At 39.3% G+C, this 23,746-nt stretch overlaps 2 protein-coding genes across 2 annotated transcripts; one reads left to right on the top strand and one right to left on the bottom strand.

Moving 5' to 3' along the window:
* Positions 1 to 694: 694 nt before the first annotated feature.
* LOC732921 (peroxiredoxin) lies at positions 695 to 6,250 on the bottom strand (the record flags this gene model as incomplete). Its single annotated transcript, NM_001046921.1, is given in 4 exon segments — positions 695 to 1,529; positions 5,411 to 5,677; positions 5,747 to 5,919; positions 6,148 to 6,250. Coding segments are annotated over 3 exon segments (567 nt in total). The 3' UTR covers positions 695 to 1,334.
* Positions 6,251 to 7,195: 945 nt separating this feature from the next.
* Positions 7,196 to 23,210, top strand: LOC101742428 (transportin-3). The gene is made up of 11 exons (XM_038014566.2): positions 7,196 to 7,565; positions 7,676 to 8,566; positions 9,161 to 9,340; positions 10,160 to 10,323; positions 14,676 to 14,892; positions 16,819 to 16,974; positions 17,094 to 17,338; positions 17,413 to 17,733; positions 20,008 to 20,195; positions 20,270 to 20,513; positions 20,960 to 23,210. Exons 1-11 carry the CDS (start codon positions 7,452 to 7,454, stop codon positions 21,018 to 21,020), a joined length of 2,781 nt encoding a protein of 926 aa, XP_037870494.1. The 5' UTR covers positions 7,196 to 7,451; the 3' UTR covers positions 21,021 to 23,210.
* The last annotated feature ends 536 nt before the right edge of the window (positions 23,211 to 23,746 follow it).

The raw sequence follows: 23,746 nt of genomic DNA, 5'->3' as shown, positions 1-23,746 counted from the left end.
GATCACTGCAATCCTGTTTTCTTTAACACTGCATTCCATATTGTAATGGCGCAAAATCGAAAGAAGTTTTTAAAATAATATACCTACACGTTCCAAATTCAAAATAATTAAAAAGTTAAAAAAAGAAAGTTTTTATGTAACAGTTTTTATAGCCAGACTAGTTAATTTATTTATTTTTTTCCTACCTAAGCCTTGAGAGGCTATATCAGTGGAACCTTAACTAGTAGGTGAGCTCACGGGGCTCAAGCCTGACGACGTTGCTAACACGAACCCTAGCAAGAGCCGTGCTTCGCAGAATCTACCACCGGATCGGAAACGCGACCCACTGAGAAGATCCGGCCAGAAACTCAGTGGGCTGTGTCTGAGGGTTAATTTACTCGTCGAGCCCTTCGTCGCAAGCGACGGGTTCGACGAGAACGACGACCGGTGCTTGAGGTACCTAAAAGCACCGTTAGTGGATCGGGAGGATCCGAAATGACGTGTTTGGGGCGACGTCGACTGCTTTCCATTCTGTCCGCGGGATCGGGAATGTAGTTAATTAATGAACACCCAGATAAAGGGCAAGCAAACCTGGTCATTACACAATGTTTGCCCGATGTGGGAATCGAACCCACGACTCTCGGCGTAACAGTCAGAGGCGCTTATTACTGCGCCGCCGAGTCAATCAGGGGTAAGAATAATAAAACTGCAATGATATGACAATAGTTTCTATTTATTATATTGATTGTTTACCATATCACAAAGAGTGCCGACAGACTAATCGTGTAAAGCTATAATTATAAAATCACATTTTACTGATATGGGATCTAGCTAACTCGTGAGTTCGCACGAGATTTTTTTTTTTTTTGATTTGGCTCATTACATGAATAATGAAAGACATTATTTTGAAAACTTTCTAATTTTGACAAAAACTTAACAAGAGATATTAATAAATGCAACAGCAAAAATGTTATTATACATATTCGAAGTTTATAGTTACATAAATAGCAAATCTAAAAGATCTCAAACTATTCTATTCAAATCCATAGTGAGATGTGTTCGATTGATTAATAGCGTTGCCTTATACGTAAAATTGCTCAGCTAACAACCGAAGCAGATAAATAACATGAAAACGAGAATTAACGCAGATTTCCCGACAATTTTCTTGGCATTTCGACTGTGCGTTGGTAACATTCAATACAGCCTTTGCCTCAATTTACTTAGGATCTTAAACGCCGCGAGAAAAAGATAAGTTGCGAAAAGTTAGAGCATCACTAAAAGTAACAAATGCGGGTAAAATCGCCTTAATTTCGTTTTTATGTTATTTAATTTTGCAATGCGATATTACACACTGCCTACTTCACTTTGATCTTATCGGCGAGAGAACAAGACAGGCCAGTGCCATCGGGCTCCACATTCAGATCTTGGACCTTGCTGTCAACGATGACCATCGAGAACCTTTTGGAGCGGAAACCTCCGAGCGGCGGCAGATTGGTGCCCAGGTCCAGAGCCTTGATGAAGTTGCCGCTGGGATCGGCTAGCATACGCACCTGAAATAATATAAACAAATATAATGTCGTCGTCATGGCCTAACGGATAAGACGTCCGGTGCATTCGTGTTGAGCAATGCACCGGTGTTCGAATCTCAGGCGGGTACCAATTTAATGAAATACGTACTAAGCAAATGTTCACGATTGACTTCCACGGTGAAGGAATAACATCGTGTAATAAAAATGAAACCCGCAAAATTATAATTTGCTTAATTACTGGTGGTAGGACCTCTTGCGAGTCCGCGCGGGTCGGTACCACCACCCTGCCTATTCCTGCCGTGAAGCAGTAATGCGTTTCGGTTTGAAGGGTGGGGCAGCCGTTGTAACTAAAACTTGAGACCTTAGAACTTATATCTCAAGGTGGGTGGCGCATTTGCGTTGTGGATGTCTATGGGCTCCAGTAACCACTAACACCAGGTGGCCTGTGAGCTCGTCCACCCATCTGAGCAATAAAGAAATAATAATAAAAAAAGTCTTCTTGAATAATCAATTAAATATTCTACTATTCGTTAAATAGACGTAGTGTGATATAGCTAACCACGTAATATTAAATCAATTCATAAAATTACTTAGCACTAGTGTAAAGCACAAAAGAATGATTTTAATTATAATTTTAATGGATTTGATTTGACAACGAAATTGGTTTTTTTTATTATTATTCAAAAGTATTATTACTGTCGGATTGCCTTGATCGAGGTTAGTAATGCGGAATTATTTCTGTAATTTTCCTAGCCTATTTACGCCACCATTCAAATAAGCGTAACAGTGTAAGTGTTTCACGGAGACCTTGATATGAACACTAGATATGTCACACGGTTTCACCCGCGATACATTTATAATTCAAAACTTATGAAACACGTTGCAGTTTTCCGAGCAGCTGAGTAGCTGGTTTTTTTTATTTCCAGCCAATTTATACAGATAGATTGGCATATATCCAAATCCTGAACGCATTACACGCCCCTGCTAGTCTGGCTTGACAACGGTATGAGCATCGGTTAACAAATTTCAAAGTGAATCAATATACTAATAGTATTAAGAGTCCGCGCGGGTAGGTATCACAACCCTTTTTATTTCTGCCGTGAAGCAGTAATATTTACTAAACTAAACTGAGACTTGGAACTCATCTTTCAAGGTGGGTGGCAACATTTACATTGTTGACGTCTATGGGCTTCGGTAACTACTTCGCATTAGGGGGATGTGAGCTCGTCCATCCGTGTTTGCAATAAAAAAAATACAAACTACTTTTTAACTCGATATAGCGAATGGTATCGATTTTCATACGAGTCACGGCCCGCACCATGAATAATAAATTACCTACTTTAGTATTATAACTCCACAAGAAAGGCATGTCTCTATTGTGTAGAATGACACAAAACCTTAAAAAATGTTAACCATACCATATTTGCACGTTGAACCGTCTTTGATTAATTATTTAAATAAACTATTGTTTGCTCAATGATTAAACATAATCGCAGACACTTCAAGATTTCGATTCATTTTATATATAACATTTTCTTTATTGATTTATTGAAGAAGAAAAAAACTGAAGCCCTACTTCAAATGACCTACAAATATTTTTAATTTGACAACCCTAGTTCGTCAATAGCTACTATACATAAAGAAATAAAATCGGTTGACAAACAGAGAAGATAAATAGATATATGTTTAAAACCTTTGACTAGGACATCCATCATGAAGGAATAGCAATGTGGAAAAAGCCAAACCAGACACATTCGGTACATACTTCGCGTAATTACCTTCTCTTGACATTGCCGGTCCCAAGCCCGGATGAGAAAAGAGGAGGGTTGAGTAGAACTGGACATTCCTACCGTAAAACGTCAACGCCGAACACTGGGCGGCGGGAAATAACCCAGCCCCCGGATCCAACTAGAGACCCGGAGCGGGACCAGTTGCCGTGAAGGACTAAATCCCTTCGAAATACTGATGGGGAAGGACGTGGGAACCACAATTACATCCCAAGAGAGTCATAGACATAAAGAGCTAAGCAGTAGCTAACTACCGCCTCGATGTCAATAGTTATTGTAGAGCCGTTATTACAATGTACCTAATTATACTTTTTCGATAAGATGTGGCTACTCAAGGTTTTTTTTTTGTTTTTTGCCAGGGGTAGAGCCAAGCCGCTGCCTACCGTAGAAGATTAGCTTGTTAAGAAAATCAGCTTGTCGGCTCATCTATAACTAAAAAATGTCTTGTCTGCCGAAAAACTATCATACGCTCCAGATTGAATGGTGAATATAGACTCCGACCTCATTTTAACTAAGACTGGCTTCACTGCCAACTCAATAACTATTTATCTACATAGTTAAACTTTTACGTGCCACCTGCCGTGGGATCGATATAGCAGTTGCACTAGTTCACACACCTACTTTTTATGTTATACTATTTGTAATACCGCAATCGCGATTACTCTGTTGCGGGCAAAAATTCAACACAAAAAAAAATGTGATGATGACACACACTGCTATTGTTTTGTCACATATACACACTGGTCATGGCACGGTCGCCGCTGCCCTGTAGACGACCTCATAACTTCTTATAACGTCTGATAACAGCTCCCACGTTCATAATAAGCTTTTGGACATTTTTTCATTAAATATGGCTCTTGTAATTTTAAAATCACTAATTACAAATAATACATATTATTAATATGTATGTTGTATACTCAGTTTTTATTATATATTCAGATGAGTGAGTAAACTGCCTTGTGTTTTGTGTTTACTGCACTACAAAGATCTACTCAACTGTATTGTATAATAGCAGTCCTACCTAACTATCTTTTTTTTTATTGCTTAGATGGGTGGACGAGCTCACAGCCCACCTGGTGTTAAGTGTTTACTGGAGCCCATAGACATCCACAACGTAAATGCGCCACCCACCTTGAGATATAAGTTCTAAGGTCTCAAGTATAGTTAGTTATATCTACCTATAGAGGGACAGGAATGGTACCTACCCATGTCCGCTTACACCATACCACCACCATTTATGCATTTCAGTAATCCGCACATTCAAAAAACATTGATTCGATGTAATATCAATAGACAAAATACTCTCTTAAAATTTATTGGTAACAAGGTCTTATACTGTTGTGACTGTGAGAAGGTCACAACGGAACGATTACTAACAGAACCTTTTTTATTTATTGTCGTAAATAAGTTAATTCAAGGTATTGTTCTTTATTTACGTTAATCATTTAAATAGTAGGTCATGTCATTAATATTTGATCATTGTATATTTTATCAGAAACAAGTAGGTAGGTTTCAGGTAAATTAGAAGCACAATATTGTAATCATTACCCACGACTTAAAAACTGTTTGGTATTTATTATATTATAGAACTATGAATATAAAATAGGTAATAATTAATTATAAAATAAATTTATAAACCATAAAATAAGTTTTACTTAATGCAAAGATCCCCCCGAAAATCAAAGAAAATACTAAATTAAATTCCACTCAGTAATATGTTAGATATATTTGATTGCGATACTGTGTAGGTAGCAGAAAAACTATTTTCAGGTTGTTTTCACTTTTGATAAAAATAAATTAACAAAATCAAAATAAAAAATTCAGATAAGTAAATGAAAATAATTTGAAGCAATTATTATTCGAGTAAAAACATTTTACTATTAAGCAAGCTTGCATTCAATTTAGAGGGTATAACAAATATTACAATGTAACCGTGAATCCAATGTCAGTCCTCAAGACACGTGGCAGTATTAAAATGGTGGTTACTGGATCTATAGATATATGCTTAAATACATTTCGCATTATAAATATTTTGGTACCTCAATGTTAATATATCTCATTGAAAAATTTAAACAAGAGAATGACGTAAATAATATATTTGTATGAAGGAATTACCTTTCCTTTAGTGTTGTGCTGAGCTCCCCAAGCCGCCATCACATACGGGTCATTAACAGACACGCACACTATTTCAGCAACTCCATCCGATTTCAGTTTATCTGCGTTCTGTACGTATCCCGGCAAGTGTGTTTTAGAACATCCCGGGGTGAAGGCGCCCGGCACCGCAAATAATACAACCTTCTTTCCCGCCGTCAACTCACAAATATTCACCTTATTAGCGGGAGAATCTTCGAATAAATCAGCAGCAGGCAGCTGATCCCCGACCTTGAAGTAAAACACTTGAAAAAAACCTGTTATGTAATTCCAAAAAGTCTTTTTTCTTAAATAATTTACCTTAATTGGTGCCATGCTTAATTGTGAAATGTGAAGTGCTCGCGCTGACGCTCGATTGGTGAATGCGGTAATGCCACGGATAATCGAAGACCCTGTGAGAAACATTAGAAGGTAGAAGTTTTTACTATGGTAGTTACCTTACTTATTATTTATTTTGTTATATCGATCGTAAGTTAACAGATGATAAAAGTTCATGACCTTCACAACTTTGATAACTTTTATGTCAAGCTGTCAAATGTCATTCGGCCGTCATGACGACGCTTTGCATTATGAAACAGAACAAGGGTACATACACTATAAAAATTCAGTGGTTAATATTAATAAATACCTAGATGCTCTAATGTGCTTTCGTTCCTGGCTTAAGCCAAAAGGTAAGGTCTAAAGTTTACTAAGCCCGAAAGAATAGAGTAATGAATATTTTTTTTATAAAGGGTCTCAGTAATGGAGCGCGCATAATTATATAGTACGTATTTCTATTATTTTCTCAATTCGTTTAAAAAAAGCCTTTTACATTATATTTTGTTTTGTCATCTTCCCTGTATTTTTCGAATATCTCCAAATAGGTTGAAGTCTTTCTACGTAAATGTGGAATTGACCTTTTAGTCGCCACAAACTCTTAAAAAACCAACCATTTTTGCTGCCAAATAGTTAGAAAATTAAAACTTTTAACAATGACTCCACGGTGCTGTACCAATACATTTCATCGATACTCTTTGGGCTTAAATGAATCATATATCCACTGTTATTATACCAGCTACTGATTTAAATCTACATCATAGATTATCAGAAATTAATTAATATTTCACAGTAATTATTAATAATAATCACTATAAGTAAATAATAATAACTTCTTTCGGATATATATTATAACTCAATTAAGAAAAAAATTAATAATATTAATAGTGGTTTAATAGCATAACAAAATAACTAAATTGTATGTTTCAAGAACAAACTTGATATGATTCTTTATACTTAACCTCGGTAGACAGCGGCTTGGCTCTGCCCCTGGCATTGCTGAAGTCCATGGGTGACGGTAACCACTCACCATCAGGTGGGCCGTATGCTCGTCTGTCTACAAGGGCAATAAAAAAAACGTTTTTTAATTATTTAAATTTTCTAGGATTTGGTCATTATCAAATCATTTCATTAATCAAGCGGTATTTTACGCGGTAAGACAAACTACTCGTTTGATTTCTACATCTTTCTCTACGTGTCTTTCTGTCGTTATTTATCATATAATGATTGTAAAAAATAAGTTTTTAATCAATCTTCTTAAAATAGGGATACGGTCTACTGCTCAAGTTTTGTCCCCTGAATATGTTTGAACCTGTAAAGTATTGTCAGATGATTACATCCCAAGAATTAAATTACACTAACGTTAAGATCTATTTTTTGTAGGAAGAAAATCTCAATGCTACTTGTTTGGGTTGAGCAGACTTAATAGGTAGGTAAATTAAAATATTACAACTTCGTTTTCCAGTCAACTTGAATCAAGTCAATGCGGTTTCGAGCTCAGCCCTGCTGACTGACTCGAATCTGTCATCTGTCATTTGCAATTTGTGGTTCGTTGTCGTTTCGTTTTGAGTTTCTTTTTGTAATCAAATTTGATTCGAAACAATACTTTCTTAAGTAGATATGAAAAGTAACATTTTATGCACCAGAAAAGTGTGGGGTTGAGATTAGTATAAGAATTTAAATCTCCACGATGGATGCTCCTTCAATGGACACTGTTTACCAGGCGATCAGCGCTCTGTACGATGGCCCAAATGGAAATGAAATTGAGAAGGCTTCGCTATGGCTCGCCGATGTACAGAAATCCGTAAGTATTAAATTGTGTACTTATTTTTATTCAACTTGGGATTAGTGATTTGATTGAGTTCATTATATTAATATAACATGAAAATGTACATAACCTAAAATTCCTCACAGATCCACTCATGGAAGATTGCCGACGAGTTGTTGCAGCAAAAAAAGGACTTCAATTCCTGTTATTTCGCGGCACAAACGATGAGAGCGAAAATTCAGCACAACCTTTCAGAGCTACCAGCAGAATCTCATGTACCACTTCGTGACACTCTGATAGCTCACCTGGAGCGCACGACTCCGGACACCACATCTTCAATTCTCACGCAGCTTAGCTTGGCATTGGCGGATCTTGCCCTCCAAATGCCATCTTGGCAAGACTGCATAAGTGACCTCATAAAATTATTTTCAAACAAAGAATATCTACTATTGGAGATTTTGACATTACTACCTCAGGAAATTGACTCTTCGAATTTAAAATTGGGTGAAAATCGCAGAGAAGACATAAAATCCCAACTACGTTTGAATTCACAGACAGTAATGTTATTTCTTAAGCAATGTCTGAATAATTCACAAGGCAGTACAAATGTGGGCTTAAAATCTATAAAGTGCATGACATCATGGCTGCAAGTCCGAGCCGTGAACTTACATGAGATACCCCAGAACACTGTCATAGGATATAGTTTACAAGTTTTGAGAGACCACAATTCTATCAACACATTGCATGATGCTTCTTCTGATTGTATATGTGCACTATTACAATGCTTGGAAGAAGTTAATGACCATGAAAATATAGACAGATTGCTATTTGACAGTGTGGTGGCATTAGAAGAAAGCTACCACTTGGCTGTTGCTCATGAGGAAGAGGAAAAAGTGTCCAATTACGCCAGAGTGTTCACAGAACTAGCTGAATCATTTCTGATGAAAATAATTGATTGTACTGATAATGGGAATACACATTTTGCAATGAAATCATTAGAATTAGCTTTAGTTTGTGTTGGATATCATGACTATGAGGTAAGAATAATTGTATTCTTAAATGCTTTCTCCAAATTAAAAATCAATAAACAGTAAATAATAATTTCAGTACAATACAAAATTAATACTGAAATGATTTAAAATATTTAATCTCAGATTACTTCTTACCTGAGAATTTTGTTTATATCTATATAAACTGATTTATACTCTCCTTTCTGGTAAATCTCCCAAGATGTATATCTTAAATCCTAAATTTCTACTATTAATAGTGCTTGTAAGCCTTGTAATAGTGATGTAACTATTACAAAGTTAACAGATAGATAATGCAGATGAAGATACCATTTCTCTTGTGGATTAATAAGCTTTTAGATTAATTAAATATAAACAAACACATTCTACTTGATGTTAAGTATGATGTTAATCATATGATTCCCTCAGGCCTACAACTAGAATATTTTATCTTGTCATTTAGACATGTCTAATCTTTAGACATGGGGTCTAAATTTGAAATTATAATGAATGATATTTAAAATATCCATAGCACTTAACTGTATGCTCCACGCACAATTATATTGAATATTAATAACTATAGTATATATAAAAGTACTCAGAATTTTTCTTATTCTTTTTCAGGTGGCAGAAATAACATTTAATTTATGGTACAGATTATCAGAGGAAGTGTACAGGAGAGATCACCAACCATTAACAGATGCATTTAAACCTCATATAGAGAGGTTGATCGAAGCTTTGGCAAGGCATTGTCAATGTGAACCTGACTTGACACAATTGCCCGACGAAACTGATGATTTTTATGTAGGTCTTTTAAAACTTTGTAACAGATAAGTTTGTTGTCTCAGTACTGTGTGTATATTCATAAGGATGCCTGAAATACAATTATGAGGAAGAGTTCAGACAACATGTCTGAAAATCGTCACTGTCAAACCAAAATCTATGTGCAAAAACTCTATTTTGAATTAACGAGTAAAAACATTATCGTATGAAATTTTATATAAAAGTGAATTTTTAAGAACTATAGCAGCAGATTTTGGTTTGACAACGACGAAATGTTAAATGAATGATATTGCTATTAAATTTTTGCAGTGTCAAGGTTATAGGAAATTATAGTTTTTCTGCATTTGGAAATATTTTAATTTAATAAAAAGCAAAAGAAAACTGCTCAAAAAGTATGCTTGTGGTTACCCCCAGCTACCCCAGCTGTGATACTTGCTTTTTTACTGGCGATTATAGTAGACAAGCTCACACTTTCACTTGGACATCTAATGTTATGTAAATGGAGCCCCTAGATGTCAGAACATCAATATTGCCACATATATTGACAAGTAAAGTTGAAGTCTCAATTGTGGTGAATATACTATATATATATATACTACCCTGCAAACTGGAATTCATGATTACTTTGGATAAAAAGCAGGTAGAGTGGTGGTACAATCCTATGCAATGCTTTCAAAACTTATTATGAAAACTTAATAATTGGATATTAAAAAAAAAGTGCCAAGAGTTTACTGTTAGTTAGAATATTTTTATGTAGTAATATTAGTATTAGTATAAGTATAATAATAGTGTATATTGAAGATACCCAGATCAATATTACCCTAATCAATATTGTTACAGGAATTCCGTCAAAAAGTGATGAGTCTGATCAAGGATGTGGTGTTCATAGTGGGATCAAGTTCAGTTTTCAGACAAATGTTTGCTGCATTACAATCTAACATTTCATGGGAACAGACAGAAGCTGCTCTCTTTGTTATGCAATCTGTTGCTAGAAATATCTTACCGTAAGTTTTTAAATTTGCTCTTAAAAGTTAAAGCATGAAATTTCTATTTACATTTCATATTAGAAAACTGAAATATTGTGTTTAAGAAAAACTTATTTCAATATTTACCCCCCTTATCCATAAATTTGTAGTATCTCAAGGGAAGGCAACTTATGCCTTTATAGAAAAAAAAATCTCAGGATCTGTACTCTCTGAAGTCTACAATGGTGTTTTGTACCACTTCCTGAGAACAAAATTTTTTCCTTGCAGGAAATTGTCCGAATTGTGGAAAAGGGGGTAATCAATTGGGGCTAGGTCTGGCGAATATGGAGGATAACTTATAGTTTCTAACTGCAGGTTGTTGCTAAAACTGTTTTTCCGAGCTATGCGAGGTCTTACATTATTTGACGAGCAAGTAGGGGTTATTTCTGTGACAACTTTGTCACCTTTATTCAAAGGTCTTTACATATCCATCCTCTATACAGAAATGTTAATTCTTGAAGCACTCATGCACTTGATTATACCACATAGGAGAAAATCAGTCAGTGTTGTGGTTTAACAAATATTAAACCATGATTTTCGTTTCATGGCTGTGTATTAAAAATCATCTTACACTATTACTTTAAATTAATTATTAGCTAGTCGATTCATTGTCCTTAGTATCAGTCATTTCTACTATTTCATTCTGCAGATAAAAGTTTCCAACGCAATAGTGAACAAAACAAAACTGTGTAGTGCTCTTATTCTTTTTTTATTATTATTGCCCTATTGGCAGACGAGCACACAGCCCACCTGATGGCGAGTGGTTACCGTCGCTCATGGACGTCAGCAATGTCAGGGGCAGAGCCAAGTTGCTGCTTACGAGGGCGGCACTGAAAATTTCGGGAATTAACGAAGTGACACAACATTACTATTTAAAAATGTATTTATTGCTTTTCGAAGTATTCTCCGCGAAATTTGACACATTTTTCCATACGATGGAACCAATCATTGAAGCAACCATTCCATTCGGAAGTTGGGGTCTCCAAAATGGCCGTTTTGTAGGCGTCCACAGCTTCTTCAGGTGATGAAAATCTCTGTCCATGCAATTTATTCTTTATTTTAGGGAAAGTATACAAATCATTAGAGCTTAGGTCGGGGCTGTACGGCGGATGGTCTAATAATTCTATGTTTTCTTGCTCTAAAAACTCTTTTGTTCTGAGCGCGGTGTGAGAACTCGCATTGTCGTGATGGAGGATGATGCGGCGGTTGCAGTTCTCTTTACGGAGTTCAGAAACGACCTGTGGCAAACAAATGCTAGCATACCATTCTGGATTAACCGTTCTTTGTCCCTCAAGAGGAATAGTCGTAGCATAGCCGGTTTTGGAGACAAACGTGGCCACCATTTTTTTTGCAACACTCCGTGAACGAACAATTTTTGTTGGCTTTAACTTTTTTCGAACACCCAAACTCGTGACTGGTTTTTTGTTTCGGGTTCGTACGCGTATATCTAGGATTCGTCACCTGATACAATGTTGTATACAGCATTTGAGGATCCTGCGTGTAATCTTTCGAGAGTTCTGACGCACCAAGTAACGCGAGCCGCTTTTTGCTCTTCACAGAGCGAATGCGGTATCCATCGGGAAAACAACTTTTTTACACCTAATTGTTCATGCAAGATTATTTGTATTTGACTCATGCCAATGTCTAAAGTTGCCTGAATTTCGTGGTATGTCACATGTCGATCTTCCTCAATCAGCTTACGCACAGCATCAATGTTTTCTTGGGTGACTGCAGTTTTTGGACGACCTTGACGGGGATCATCACTGAGCTTGACACGTCCACGTTGAAACTCAGCAAACCAGCGATAAATTGTGGTTTTGGATGGGGCTTCATCACCAAATGCAGAAATCATCCGGTCAACACACTGTTTTTGTGTTAAACCACTTCGAAAGTCATAATAAATCATCGCTCTTGAATTTTCTCGAGTCAATTCCATTTTCTCAACGACTAAACAAGTTTGACAAAACCTCGTTTGACAAAACAAGACCGAGAAACTTTTTTTAAATAAATAAATGGTATTCGATTTTTAAAACCAAGGAGTTTTCAATTAAAAAGATTTTAATATGACAGGAACAGTGGAAATATTCCATTCCCGATACTTTTAGTGCAGCCTAGTACCGTTTAATAGTCTCTGCAAGCCTGGTTTGAAGAAGGAAATGTTGTAGCGCTCGGGAAACCCCGTGGAGGGGAGACCTCATTCTAAAGGCGGATGGTACGAGACAAAAATGATCTCTGGAAATGTGACTTCAGGCAGTATGTATGTACTCTACTCTGGTGGCGGGCGGTTCGATGATAAAAACGAGATGATGAAATCACCTCAAACAATTCCTCAGAGCACCCCGCAAGGAACATACGGTACAAAATAGAGAGGGAACCGAAGTCTCTCCGCAGAACCAGAGGTTCCAAACGATCCGTGAGAATGGGATTATTGACAATCCGAACGGCTCTCTACTGTATGGAGTCAAATGGGAGAAGCTGGTATTGGGAGCCGGCCCAGAGGTGGGAGCAGTACTCCACGCGAGGCTGGACTTGTGCTTTGTAAAGCAAAAGTCTTTGTCCAGGCGTGAAGTACCGCTTCGCTCTGTTGAAGAATCCCAGCATATTTGACGCCAACTTGGCTTTGCCTTCCAAATGACTTGAAAATTGGACATCGCTCGAAATGTCGACCCCAAGTATCCCAATGCCCTTGGAAGGTTGCAGGGATACTCATTGGAATTGCGTCGCCGTTCTACAACGACCGTGATGCTCCACCCATCCAAAAGCTAGCGACCCACTTGCAGAGTCGCGGGGATTCCGTACGATGGTAACTTCGACAGAAGTGCCCTATGCCAGACCCTGTCGAAGGCCTTCGCGATATCAAGGCTCACAGCGAGAGCCTCGCCCTTGCTTTCCAAGGCTTCAGCCCACCTGTGAGTAAAGTATACAAGAAGATCGCCAGCTGAGCGACCATGACGGAAATCGTACTGTCGGTCATTGATCCGCTGGCGATCCTCAAGATACTTCAGGAGTTGCGTATTTATTATTCGCTCCATCACCTTGGAAAGCAAGGAAGTTATCGTGATAGGCCTATAACTCGATGGGTCCGACCGGTCACCCTTCTTGGGCATATGATGAGGATTGATGCTATCAACGGATGTTATTGTTAGTGTAATAACTATGATGATGATGACTACCTATTTTATACCGCAAGATATCCACCCTCATACTATTTGTCGTCCGGGTAGAGCTCATGTATATAGCAGTGTTTTAATTATTTTAGTGCTGAGCTTAAATTCACATATTTCGCGAAAAGTGCTAAAGGTTTGTGAAAAAAAAATACCTTATTAATTAAGTGTGCACAGAATCTTTATTGTTCTCCTCAAATGTAGAGGAATTTTCGTAATTCTTTCTGCTATGTGTAAGGGACATGTTAAACTGCTCAAATGAAACAGTCATATAAGTGTATGTATTTTTTTTCTTTTTTATTGCCTAGATGTGTGGACGAGCTCACAGCCCACCTGGTGTTAAGTGGTTACTGGAACCCATAGACATCTACAACGTAAATGCGCCACACACCTTGAGATATAAGTTCTAAGGTCTCAGTATATTTACAACGGCTGCCCCACCCTTCAAACCGAAACGCATTATTGCTTCACGGCAGAAATAGGCGGGGCGGTGGTAGCTTCGTCCCTTTTAACCTCTAGACCAAAATTTTGTTTGGATCTGGTTGGTATCCCTGGGATGTTTTTACTGCTGTTTTGATGACCAGAGAAGTAAAAAACAACTCAAAATATCCAATAGACTTTTCAATATCAGCGAGTACATTTTTTAATCCGAGAATTTCGAAAAAGTAATAAGTACTATGTATGTAATAATTTTAAATGGTTAGTAATAAATATTATTTACTTAATAGAAACGTTATATGATCGATACCTATTATAAGACAGCGCAATAGTCGCTATTCTGACGCTTCACACTCTATACGCATTCATAGAGTCGGTCTGTCGACGGTTCGCGCTCTAAGGTTTAAACTTCAAATGATCAAAGAAGACCAAACGGTATCTAAATAAATATACATCCCGCTGAGTTTCTCGCCGGATCTTCTCAGTGGGTCGCGTTTCCGATCCGGTGGTAGATGCTGCAAAGCACTGCTCTTGCTAGGGTTAGTGTTAGCAACACTCCGGTTTGAGCCCCGTGAGCTCACCTACACACGTTAGGCTGAAGCTGTAATAGCCTGTCAAGGCTATCAGCATAGATAGGGAAAAAAACTGCTCAATGAAAAATACCTCTACACATTTTATTAAGAAAAACTCTGTGAAGGGTCTTATAAAAATAGATTTGTTGTTTCCCAGGGATGAATACGAATACGTGCCGAAGGTGGTGGAAGCGATACTGTCGATGCCCTCCAGCAGCCACCTGGGCGTGCGCGCCACGTGCATCCTGCTGCTGGGCGAGCTGGCGGACTGGGTGGAGCGGCACGCGGCGTCGTGCCTGGCGCCCTGCGTGGCCATGCTGCTGGCCGCCCTGCCGCAGCCCCGGCTGGCGCTGCCCGCCGCCACCGCGCTGCAGGTAACGTCACCTTACACCAAGGGTTCCCAAACTTATTTTGTCTACTGCCCACTTTGAGAATCAATTATTTTTTCACTTACTTAAAAACCACTAGCGAGAGCTCAGTCGGTGTCTAAGAGTCCTCCTAGATGAAGCTACAAATCGCTTCCCAAGTCTCTACACAACGCCCCCATTTTTTTCTGGGTTTCTTACCGCCCCCCCCCTTTAGGCCTGCAGCGCCCGCGAGTAGGCGTTATCGCCCACTTTGGGAAAGGCTGCCTTACACTGATAGCCTAACACTTAAAAGGACTGTTAGCGACAAGCTATGGAGAATTTTTACAGTATCGTCAATGAACAGGTTTTTTATGTTTTGGTGTCTAATATGTGTATATATCGTAAATATATGTAGGATTAGTAAGAAAGGAACGTATGAAAAGAGTGTGGAATGGAGCGTTAAGATGTGAGTGAGAGAAAACGGAAAGAAAGAGAGAAGAGAATTACAGACAGAATGATAGAGAAAAGTAAGATGGCGAAGACGGTTCAAAAATGAGCAAGGCGTAATAAAAGTGTTAATTAATTTTTAAATTATTATTATAACAGAAGATTTTATTTTGTTGAACAGTGGAAGTTTTATTTTATGCGCTGCGATCCCTATTCTACATATCGACGCTTGAAAGGCAAACGTGACTAAGCGACAATGCGTGAACTTTACAGTAGACTAATAATTTAAAGTTGAAATACCTGAAAAAAAATCTATTTTAACGAATCTAACGGTAGGATTGGAATTATTTTAATAGACCTAGAAATATAATTTTTTTTTTTTGCGCATCCAATATGGTTATTGCCTATCATTTATGTACAAAGCAGTTATTGTCGCATAGTCACGTTTGCCTTTCAAGCGTCGATATATATATACTGGGTGTTAGGAGACTGTTCCCGAAAACGAAAATGTTGTACCTACAAAGTTGTAAAATTTGGGGAGCGCGGTCTCAGCGCCGCGCCGGTGTGCATGTATAAGAAACGTCGCGCCCGGGCGTTCGTTGATCCGAGCGTCAGCTGTTCTTGACTTTGTGTTTCATTGCTGGTTTTTTTTTTAGTAAAGTAATGTATTTTTTATGAAACTATCATTGATTTTAGCTGTACTAACGTGATGGGGCGTAAATAATGCTAATAAAACGTTGTTGTTATTAATTATCAGCCTGGCGCAAGATCAAGGTAAAAACGTAGTGGTTATATACTCTGATAAATATGATCGTCTTACCTGTCAAAACTTAAGTCAGTCGCTCAATAAATGTCGTTGAAACACACGCAGTTTTTCTTTACGGATAGTACGCAAATCAAAGTGAACCCTATTTACATCATCAAACGTTTTAAAATCAGGATCGAATTTTTCTGTCCCATCATCAAAGGTGTCATTAGTACTGTTCTCTGTCTTCGTTTTCGGAAGCGGTCTCCTAACATCAAGTATAATTTAAGTTGAATAATAGGGTTCCCTCTTGTTTTCAAAATATGATTTCAAAAAATTGTAATTTCGAATTACATGTCCGTAGTAGCAGCATGTTCGCCTCAAATAATTTCTCACTGTTACGTACGGTACGAGTAACGCCATCTGTCAACAAATATCAGAAGCGGATATCAAAACAACTAATATCGTCGGGAGTGTCAGAGAAGTGATGTGGTGGCGCGGATAATCTGTTAGTAAAAAGCGAAAACGGATATAGAAAATTGTAGAGAGGACGTGGAGGCAGTCACTAAACAATTCTACTCGAAGCGAACCAGCGAACAGAACACCTGAAGCGAAGTGGAAAAGTGAATTGTGACATTGACGTTTAAGTGTTGTAGTAATTATATTAAGTTTTACTTAGTATTTCGGTGAGCGCGTCCCCACACCATCAGGACTCCCACATTACGTTCCAAGGTCATTTACATTGTGACGTCACGCAACAGAACATCTGCAAGGCGTGTCCCGGCGGAGCGGCCGAGCACATCGGCAAGCTGCTGGGCGCCGTGCAGGCGCTGGACCAGCTCGCCGCGCCGCCGCCCGCCGCCGCCGCGCTCATGCGGGCCGTCGCGCCCGTCGTGGCCAGCCTGCCGCCCGACCAGGTACCCGCACATACCTTACCGCACGGACTTATTGTACTCATTAATATGGTTATATCCTTAATATTGCTAATAACTCAGGTTGTCAATCAGAATACAAAGAATACAATAATTGTTTTCAGATGAGCGCAGCCCTCTGCGAAGCGTCAGCCCCCCAACTGGAGGGTCTCCGTCGGCTGTGCTCGGCTCGGCAGCCCATCAAGCGCGGCACCACGTCGGACCCCGTGCTGTACCTCGACCGGCTCGCCGCGCTGTACCGCGACCTCACGCTCTCCGCCGACCTCAAAAACGTCGCGGCGTCCGAAACGCACCCGTGTCTGCCGGCGCTCACCGAGGCGTGGCCCGTGCTCATCGACGTCATGGACAAGTGAGTAGGCGGCGCGTGGTGCGGGCGCGTGGTGCAGGCGCGTGGGGCCCGCACTGACCGCGTGCACCCTGCAGGTTCGGCGGCGAGGAGCGCGTGATGGAGCGCGTGTGCCGGGCGGCGCGGTTCGGCGTGCGGGCGGCGCGCGGGGCGGGCGCGGCGCTGCTGCCGGCGCTGTGCGGCGCGCTGGCGCAGCTGTACCCGCGGCACGCGCACTCGTGCGTGCTGTACCTGTGCTCCGTGCTGGTGGACGAGCTGGCGGCGCGGCCGGGCTGCGCGGCGGCGCTGGCGGGGCTGCTGGCCGACCTGCTGCCGCCAGCCTTCGCGCTGCTGCAGCGGGACCACGGCTTCAGGGACCACCCCGACACCGTCGACGATCTGTTCCGGCTCTTCATCAGGTCAGAGAGCGCCTCATTATTGTTACTTCAAGTATAATATCAAGTCCACAACACGCGAAATATCTAAATACTACGAATAATAAAACTATGGAACAGTAACTCGCCTTCAATTCCAATTTAGATTATGGTTCCATTTACGCACACAAATAAAAGCAAATACAACGAACACTCATACTCTTTCATAAACAAACGCTTGCACGCGATTGGTCGCGCCAACGTGACGGTTTGCAAGCGCACCCTTATGACGATGACATTATGCAGTAATAATGAATTTATGAAATATTTTCTCATTTTTTTATTAAATGACTTTATTACTGCAATAGAAATAAATGCAGTTTATAAGTCAGTACATGAGTTAAAAATATGATGATTAATCTTAAAATCAATACTACTACTACTACTAGTATACAAGGTGTAAGGCACACGAATACCACTTTCAAGTATGTACATGGCCTCTTTTTGAAAGTGTCCAATTTATTTAATTTCTTTCCAAGCGTACTATCACAAGCGGCTATTCATGTTTTACGTTGAATTTCATTTGTAGGAAATCTTTAAGAAATCTGCAGTAATCAAATCTTTTGTTATCGCTGCATAATGTCATACTCGTTACTTAAATAAAACTTATGTTTTATCCGAGCAGTATAAAGAACTACTACTGCATAGAAAAAGTAATCGTGCATATTGCATAACATTGTCCATCACCAATAGTATGAAATTTTACGATGTTTGTATACTTACTTATGAAAGCTAATTCAGCTGTTTTTCATATCTGTATGGCTTTTACACCATTTCACGACACACGATTGCATACTTACAAAATTAAAAAGCGCAAAATAATAATTATCTGGTCAACCGAAAACTGAGGCAACACGACCGCACGACACGAGTGCCACAGCGAACTGGCGCGCCGTTCTGTAGCTATTTTAAGCCCCGCCCTCCGCAGTAGCTATTTACGTGGAACCATTTTTGAAGTGTAATTACGTAATTATTAATAATTAATAATTACGTAATTATTAATTATTTATTAATTAAAATAATTAATAAATAATTCAAACGAGGCTTGTGGAGAGTATTAAGCGCTAGGCAGCGGCTTGGCTCTGCCCCTGGCATTGCTGAAGTCCATGGGCGACGGTAACCACTCACCATCAGGTGGGCCGTATGCTCGTCTGCCTACAAGGGCAATAAAAAAAAAAAAAAAAAAAAAAACTTTTTGTTGTAATGTTAAATACATTTTGTATGTTTTAATTAGAAAATGTTTTGGATAATAGAACACTTTGTCAAAACATATAACCAATATTTGGTATAATTTATCAAAGATTCTTTTGTAACCTTCCATTCCCCTGAGATCATATAAAAGTGTATCTTGTACTTGTATATTGGGGGAGCTCCCGGAAAATATTCTATTTTTAAAAGTATATTTTTCTGTGGCCCAGCCACTTTTATACTTTCCAGCTTATGTAGTAAGTTTAATTAGCCCGCAAAGGTATGTAATTTGGACAGCCTTGTTCTAGCAAACTATCAAATATCTGCATTAACAATGTTGCCGCTTTTTTAAACTCAGTTTCATATACACCTCGTGGCTAGTTTGGGGTTCGTAGCTAGGGTTGTTCCCCTGGTATATGTCAAAATCCAATAAAAGTCTACGTCCACTCAAGTTGTCTGCGTGGCCGTCCGCACTTCTGCCAAACCTTCACCGGAATATTCAGCAGGTTCTGCACTTCGATACAAATCGCTTCGACATTGCAGCTTTCATCATCATTATCCAAGAAACCTATCAAATCTTTATATTCATACCCCTAAAAATAAAGGAACACAAAAGTTTTTTAGAAAATTAATATTTTTATTATGAATATACTGAAGAATTTTTTTATAGTTACAGCTATAAAACACCCACTACATAAAAAAATACAAAGTTTTAATTTCATAGAGCACTTTAGTCTTTCGAGAGTGAAATAAAATGGAAATAATGGGTTACTTAAACCTTAAATGAATTTTTACTTGTTATTCAATTTAGTCGACCATTCTAAATCAACAAAATCACATGTGTTTGGTTCCATTGTTAATAAAAAACTAATTAAATATTCCAAGTCATATCATGCATAGCCACGTGTTAGTCGTGATCAATAATACGGCGCTAATGAATTAATATGAACTTTAATAAAGTTTAGTTAGTTCACTGGTTGAAATAGTTGTTTTGGGTCATTGAAGGACTAAATGTATAATAGCCTAGGAAATGTTGGTGAGTGAGCCCTCGCGGGCGCGGTCTGCGCGCAGGTTCCTGCAGCGCATGCCGGTGCAGCTGCTGTCGTGCGGCGTGATGGGCAGCATCCTGCAGTGCGCGTGCTCCGCCGCCGCGCTCGACCACCGCGACGCCAGCGCCTCGCTCATGAACTTCCTCGCGGACTTCGCGCGCCTCGCCAACACCGCGCACCCCGACACCGCCGAGGCGCAGCACGCCAAGGGTACCGCACTCTCCGCCGCCGCCGCGCTCCCCGCCCCCCGCCCGCCACACTACTGACCGTGCCGTCTGCTGCAGCGCTGGCCGAGGAGCTGGTGGTGACGTACGGCGGCGCGCTGACGGCGGCCGTGCTGGAGGCCAGCGTGCTGCACCTGCACCGCGGGCTCGTGCCCGGCGCCGCCGACGTGCTGCTGGAGCTGGCGCGCGCGGAGAGACGGCACGGCGCCGCGTGGCTGGGGGCCGCCGTGCGCCAGCTGCCCGCGCGCCACACCGCCGCCGCCACGCTGCTGCAGGCGCAGCACTTCCACAACACGGCGCGCAGGTCGGTCCCCCGCAGCGCGTTCGTGCCAAACTTCTTTAGAATCGTTGTGATTATAAACTCGATGTAACGAAATGAAACGAAACGAAACGAAAAAATAAGTGTGCCGCGATTGGCTTGACGAAGCGACTGCGAGCGGCGCCGACAAATCACGAAGCGCTCCACATAGTGACCTTTGCGATTATTTTTATTTCTTATAAATTTCAAAAGTTTCACTTCTACCGTGTGTGACTTCAGTGATTTGCACACATACACATTTTTTGTTTGTTTTCGTTCCATCGAACTATATATATCAGTATATATGTCAGTCAGATATTTATGTCAGTTTCTGATCACAAAGATGCTAAAGAAATCTTCACTTTCATAGAAATGTAGAAATCGTAAGCCGCGGAGTTCCCTCGAGTCTACTAGTATGTATGATTTTCACAACGCGTCGTTATTTGTTTCAGTACGGAAAAATCCAAGGAAATGACCAAACTGCTGCGCGACTTCGCGAAACTCTACCGATGAGACTCCCCCGGCCCGCCCCCGCGCATTGAGCTACAACGTGAGTCTGTAATCGTTCACCGATGTACATCTAGCCACTGCAGTAGTATTGTGTAATTGTATCGTTAGTCCCGAGGCCGCAGAGCAGCGCGTGTGCGCGTGTTGTCTGCGGCGCCGGGACATCTACTAATGTTGTGAGTGCGAGTGTTGCGTGACCACGTTCCGCTGGCCCTGTACAGTGAATAGTTCGCAACACAGTTAGTGAGCTCACGGCGCCTCCGCCACTGAGCACCGCGAGGGCTGCGAAGTCACAGGGAGAATGAAGGCAGCCCACTTCTACAATAGAAACATTAACAGAGCCCGAGATACGTGAGGGTGTGGCTCAGCACGACTGCCCGACGACTGATTAGTTCTGGAAACGGCTCTTATTTCAGTCTCCAAGTCTCTATGTCTTTTTGTATATCTTTTTTATCTATTTTGACTCATCGGTGACGGTTCGTAATAAATGTGTCTCACTTTTCAATATCCATTCGGCAGTCATATCTTGATTACGGTTCTTGTTTTCAAAAAATTATATTTATACAAATACATAACAGAATTTTTATTTATTTGCATTAATAATAAAATAAACGAGCATATCTCTTTCAAAAAATATAAATGTCTATTATTAAAATCATTGCAAAAAATAAATATTTAAATTACGTACATAATAAATCTTAGCAAAAAATTATATTCAGTTATGAAAGGCTAAATTTAAAACTAATTTTAATTTTTGTCCCCGTGTGTAAAGTATGTTCAGAAATGTAAGAAATTTGCAAATTTCTTTTTTATGCAATTAAATGTTAAGTATAATATAAACAGTATGAAACACACACAAATTGTTTTCGCTGGAAAACTGACAACTTTTTGAACAATAATCATAGAACAAACTTATTGTCCAGCCCGTATATGGAGTTGGCGAAATTTCAGAGACAAGCCAAAACAAGCATTTTGAATTTAAATTCTCATTAATTTTGAAGTTTGCTTAAGGTAATTAGTTCTTACAATCAATATTGAGATAGCAATAAAAATAATTGTGAATACATTTATTGTACATAATGTAGATGTTAAATTTATTACAACTGATATAAATGTAGTAATGATATTAAAATTTATCAATTTCTTGGTTTTTAATTTACACAAATTAGATAATTAATAGGATGTATTTATTCCTTGGAGGTTTCATGCTGAATATGAAGCACATTTTGCAATAGATTCACTTTTGAGTACTCTACGAATACACATGGTGATTTAGAAATAATTTTAATTATTTATCAATGCCCATTGCTTTAAAAAGGTCTTCATTCTCTACAAATCGTCAAGTTATTTGAAACATTAAGCTCTTCGCTTTCTCGCCGACTGATACAAGTTATGATGGCAATAAATAATTCTGTTCCTAATTAAGTGATTTATTGTCGCATTTTTTTTTCATTGTAATTTCAACTTGTCGAATCTTTTCAGTTTTCAGTTTTTGTGAAAATATATGCCGGTCGCCTTAGTAATGATAATTTACATTAATATTTGACGTGAGGCTATTCATTGATTGGTACATATAATTAACATGATTTGTACTTATGTCACGAATTGCTATTGAATTTTAAATGGAACACAAATATTTTTTGTACACAACGTATCTAATTTATTAGAGTTACTGCTTTTTTCATATTTCTATCTAACATCGGTTCGTAATATTGCTCGTATGACCACTTCACACGCTCGGCTCTTGTAACCCTTCATGACCCTTAATTAACCATACCATTTTTTTAGTTTAAAAAAATATATTAATTTATTACGTTTGCTAATCGGTTTAAGATGCAAAATCGAATAAGCGCGGTGAAACTCGTCTAAACCTTGAAATTGTAATATGTTCATTTATTTTCATCCAATTATGAAAATACTCCGCATATCGTAAACAAAGGATCAGGAAGGAAGGAAGGAAAGTCAAATATATTATTTTATATGTTGGTAGAGACGCTACAGAAGTACAGTAGAAAGTGTTGCTTGTAAATTTACTTTTCAAATATTATTTTATGTGGACTTAAGCTGTCAATAGGTAAGTATGGACAATACTGTATCTAAGTAATTGTGTTTTGTTAGATTTTAATAACTTTTTTATTTCGTATGTGATAAATGCGCATTAAATTGTAAATATTTATTAAAAATGTTTACCGACAACGGATGGATTTTTATTTCTTACTCTTCTGTACAACTTTCGAAGCCACCTAGGTAGACGAGGTGCATAGTCGTGCGGAATTGCGCTATTTTACTGCTTTAGATGCTGTCACGCATCAGGTTTCACCAGGTTAGAGCCCCGTGAGCTCACCTCGCTCTGTGATTCTAGCATGACCCCTCGAGTTCACTAGAATAGCTACGAAAAAAAAAGCGTCCGAACATACGAGATCTCGTTCCACTTGGTCTTAAGCGGATACTGAGGCCCATGAATATCACGTGAATGATACAGCTAACACTGAGAACTCCAATAATATTAAAAAATGTTACTATATCTTAACTTTAATATCCACACCCTACTCGCTCCCAGTAGCGACGCATTCACTGACTAGTTCAAGAGTAGGTACAAGCGGGACTTTGTATTTGTATAAATAGGAGGCTAGGCAAGGATAGGACAAGTTACGAGCCGCGTCTTGGTGCAGTCAGTCTGTGCATTTCTGCTGTTAAGGCACTACGGGTTCGGTGTCCACTTAGCACTTGCG

Source organism: Bombyx mori, chromosome 12 (genome assembly GCF_030269925.1).
Source record: "Bombyx mori chromosome 12, ASM3026992v2".
Classification (NCBI taxonomy): domain Eukaryota; kingdom Metazoa; phylum Arthropoda; class Insecta; order Lepidoptera; family Bombycidae; genus Bombyx; species Bombyx mori.
This window is presented reverse-complemented; position numbering and strand designations above follow the sequence as displayed.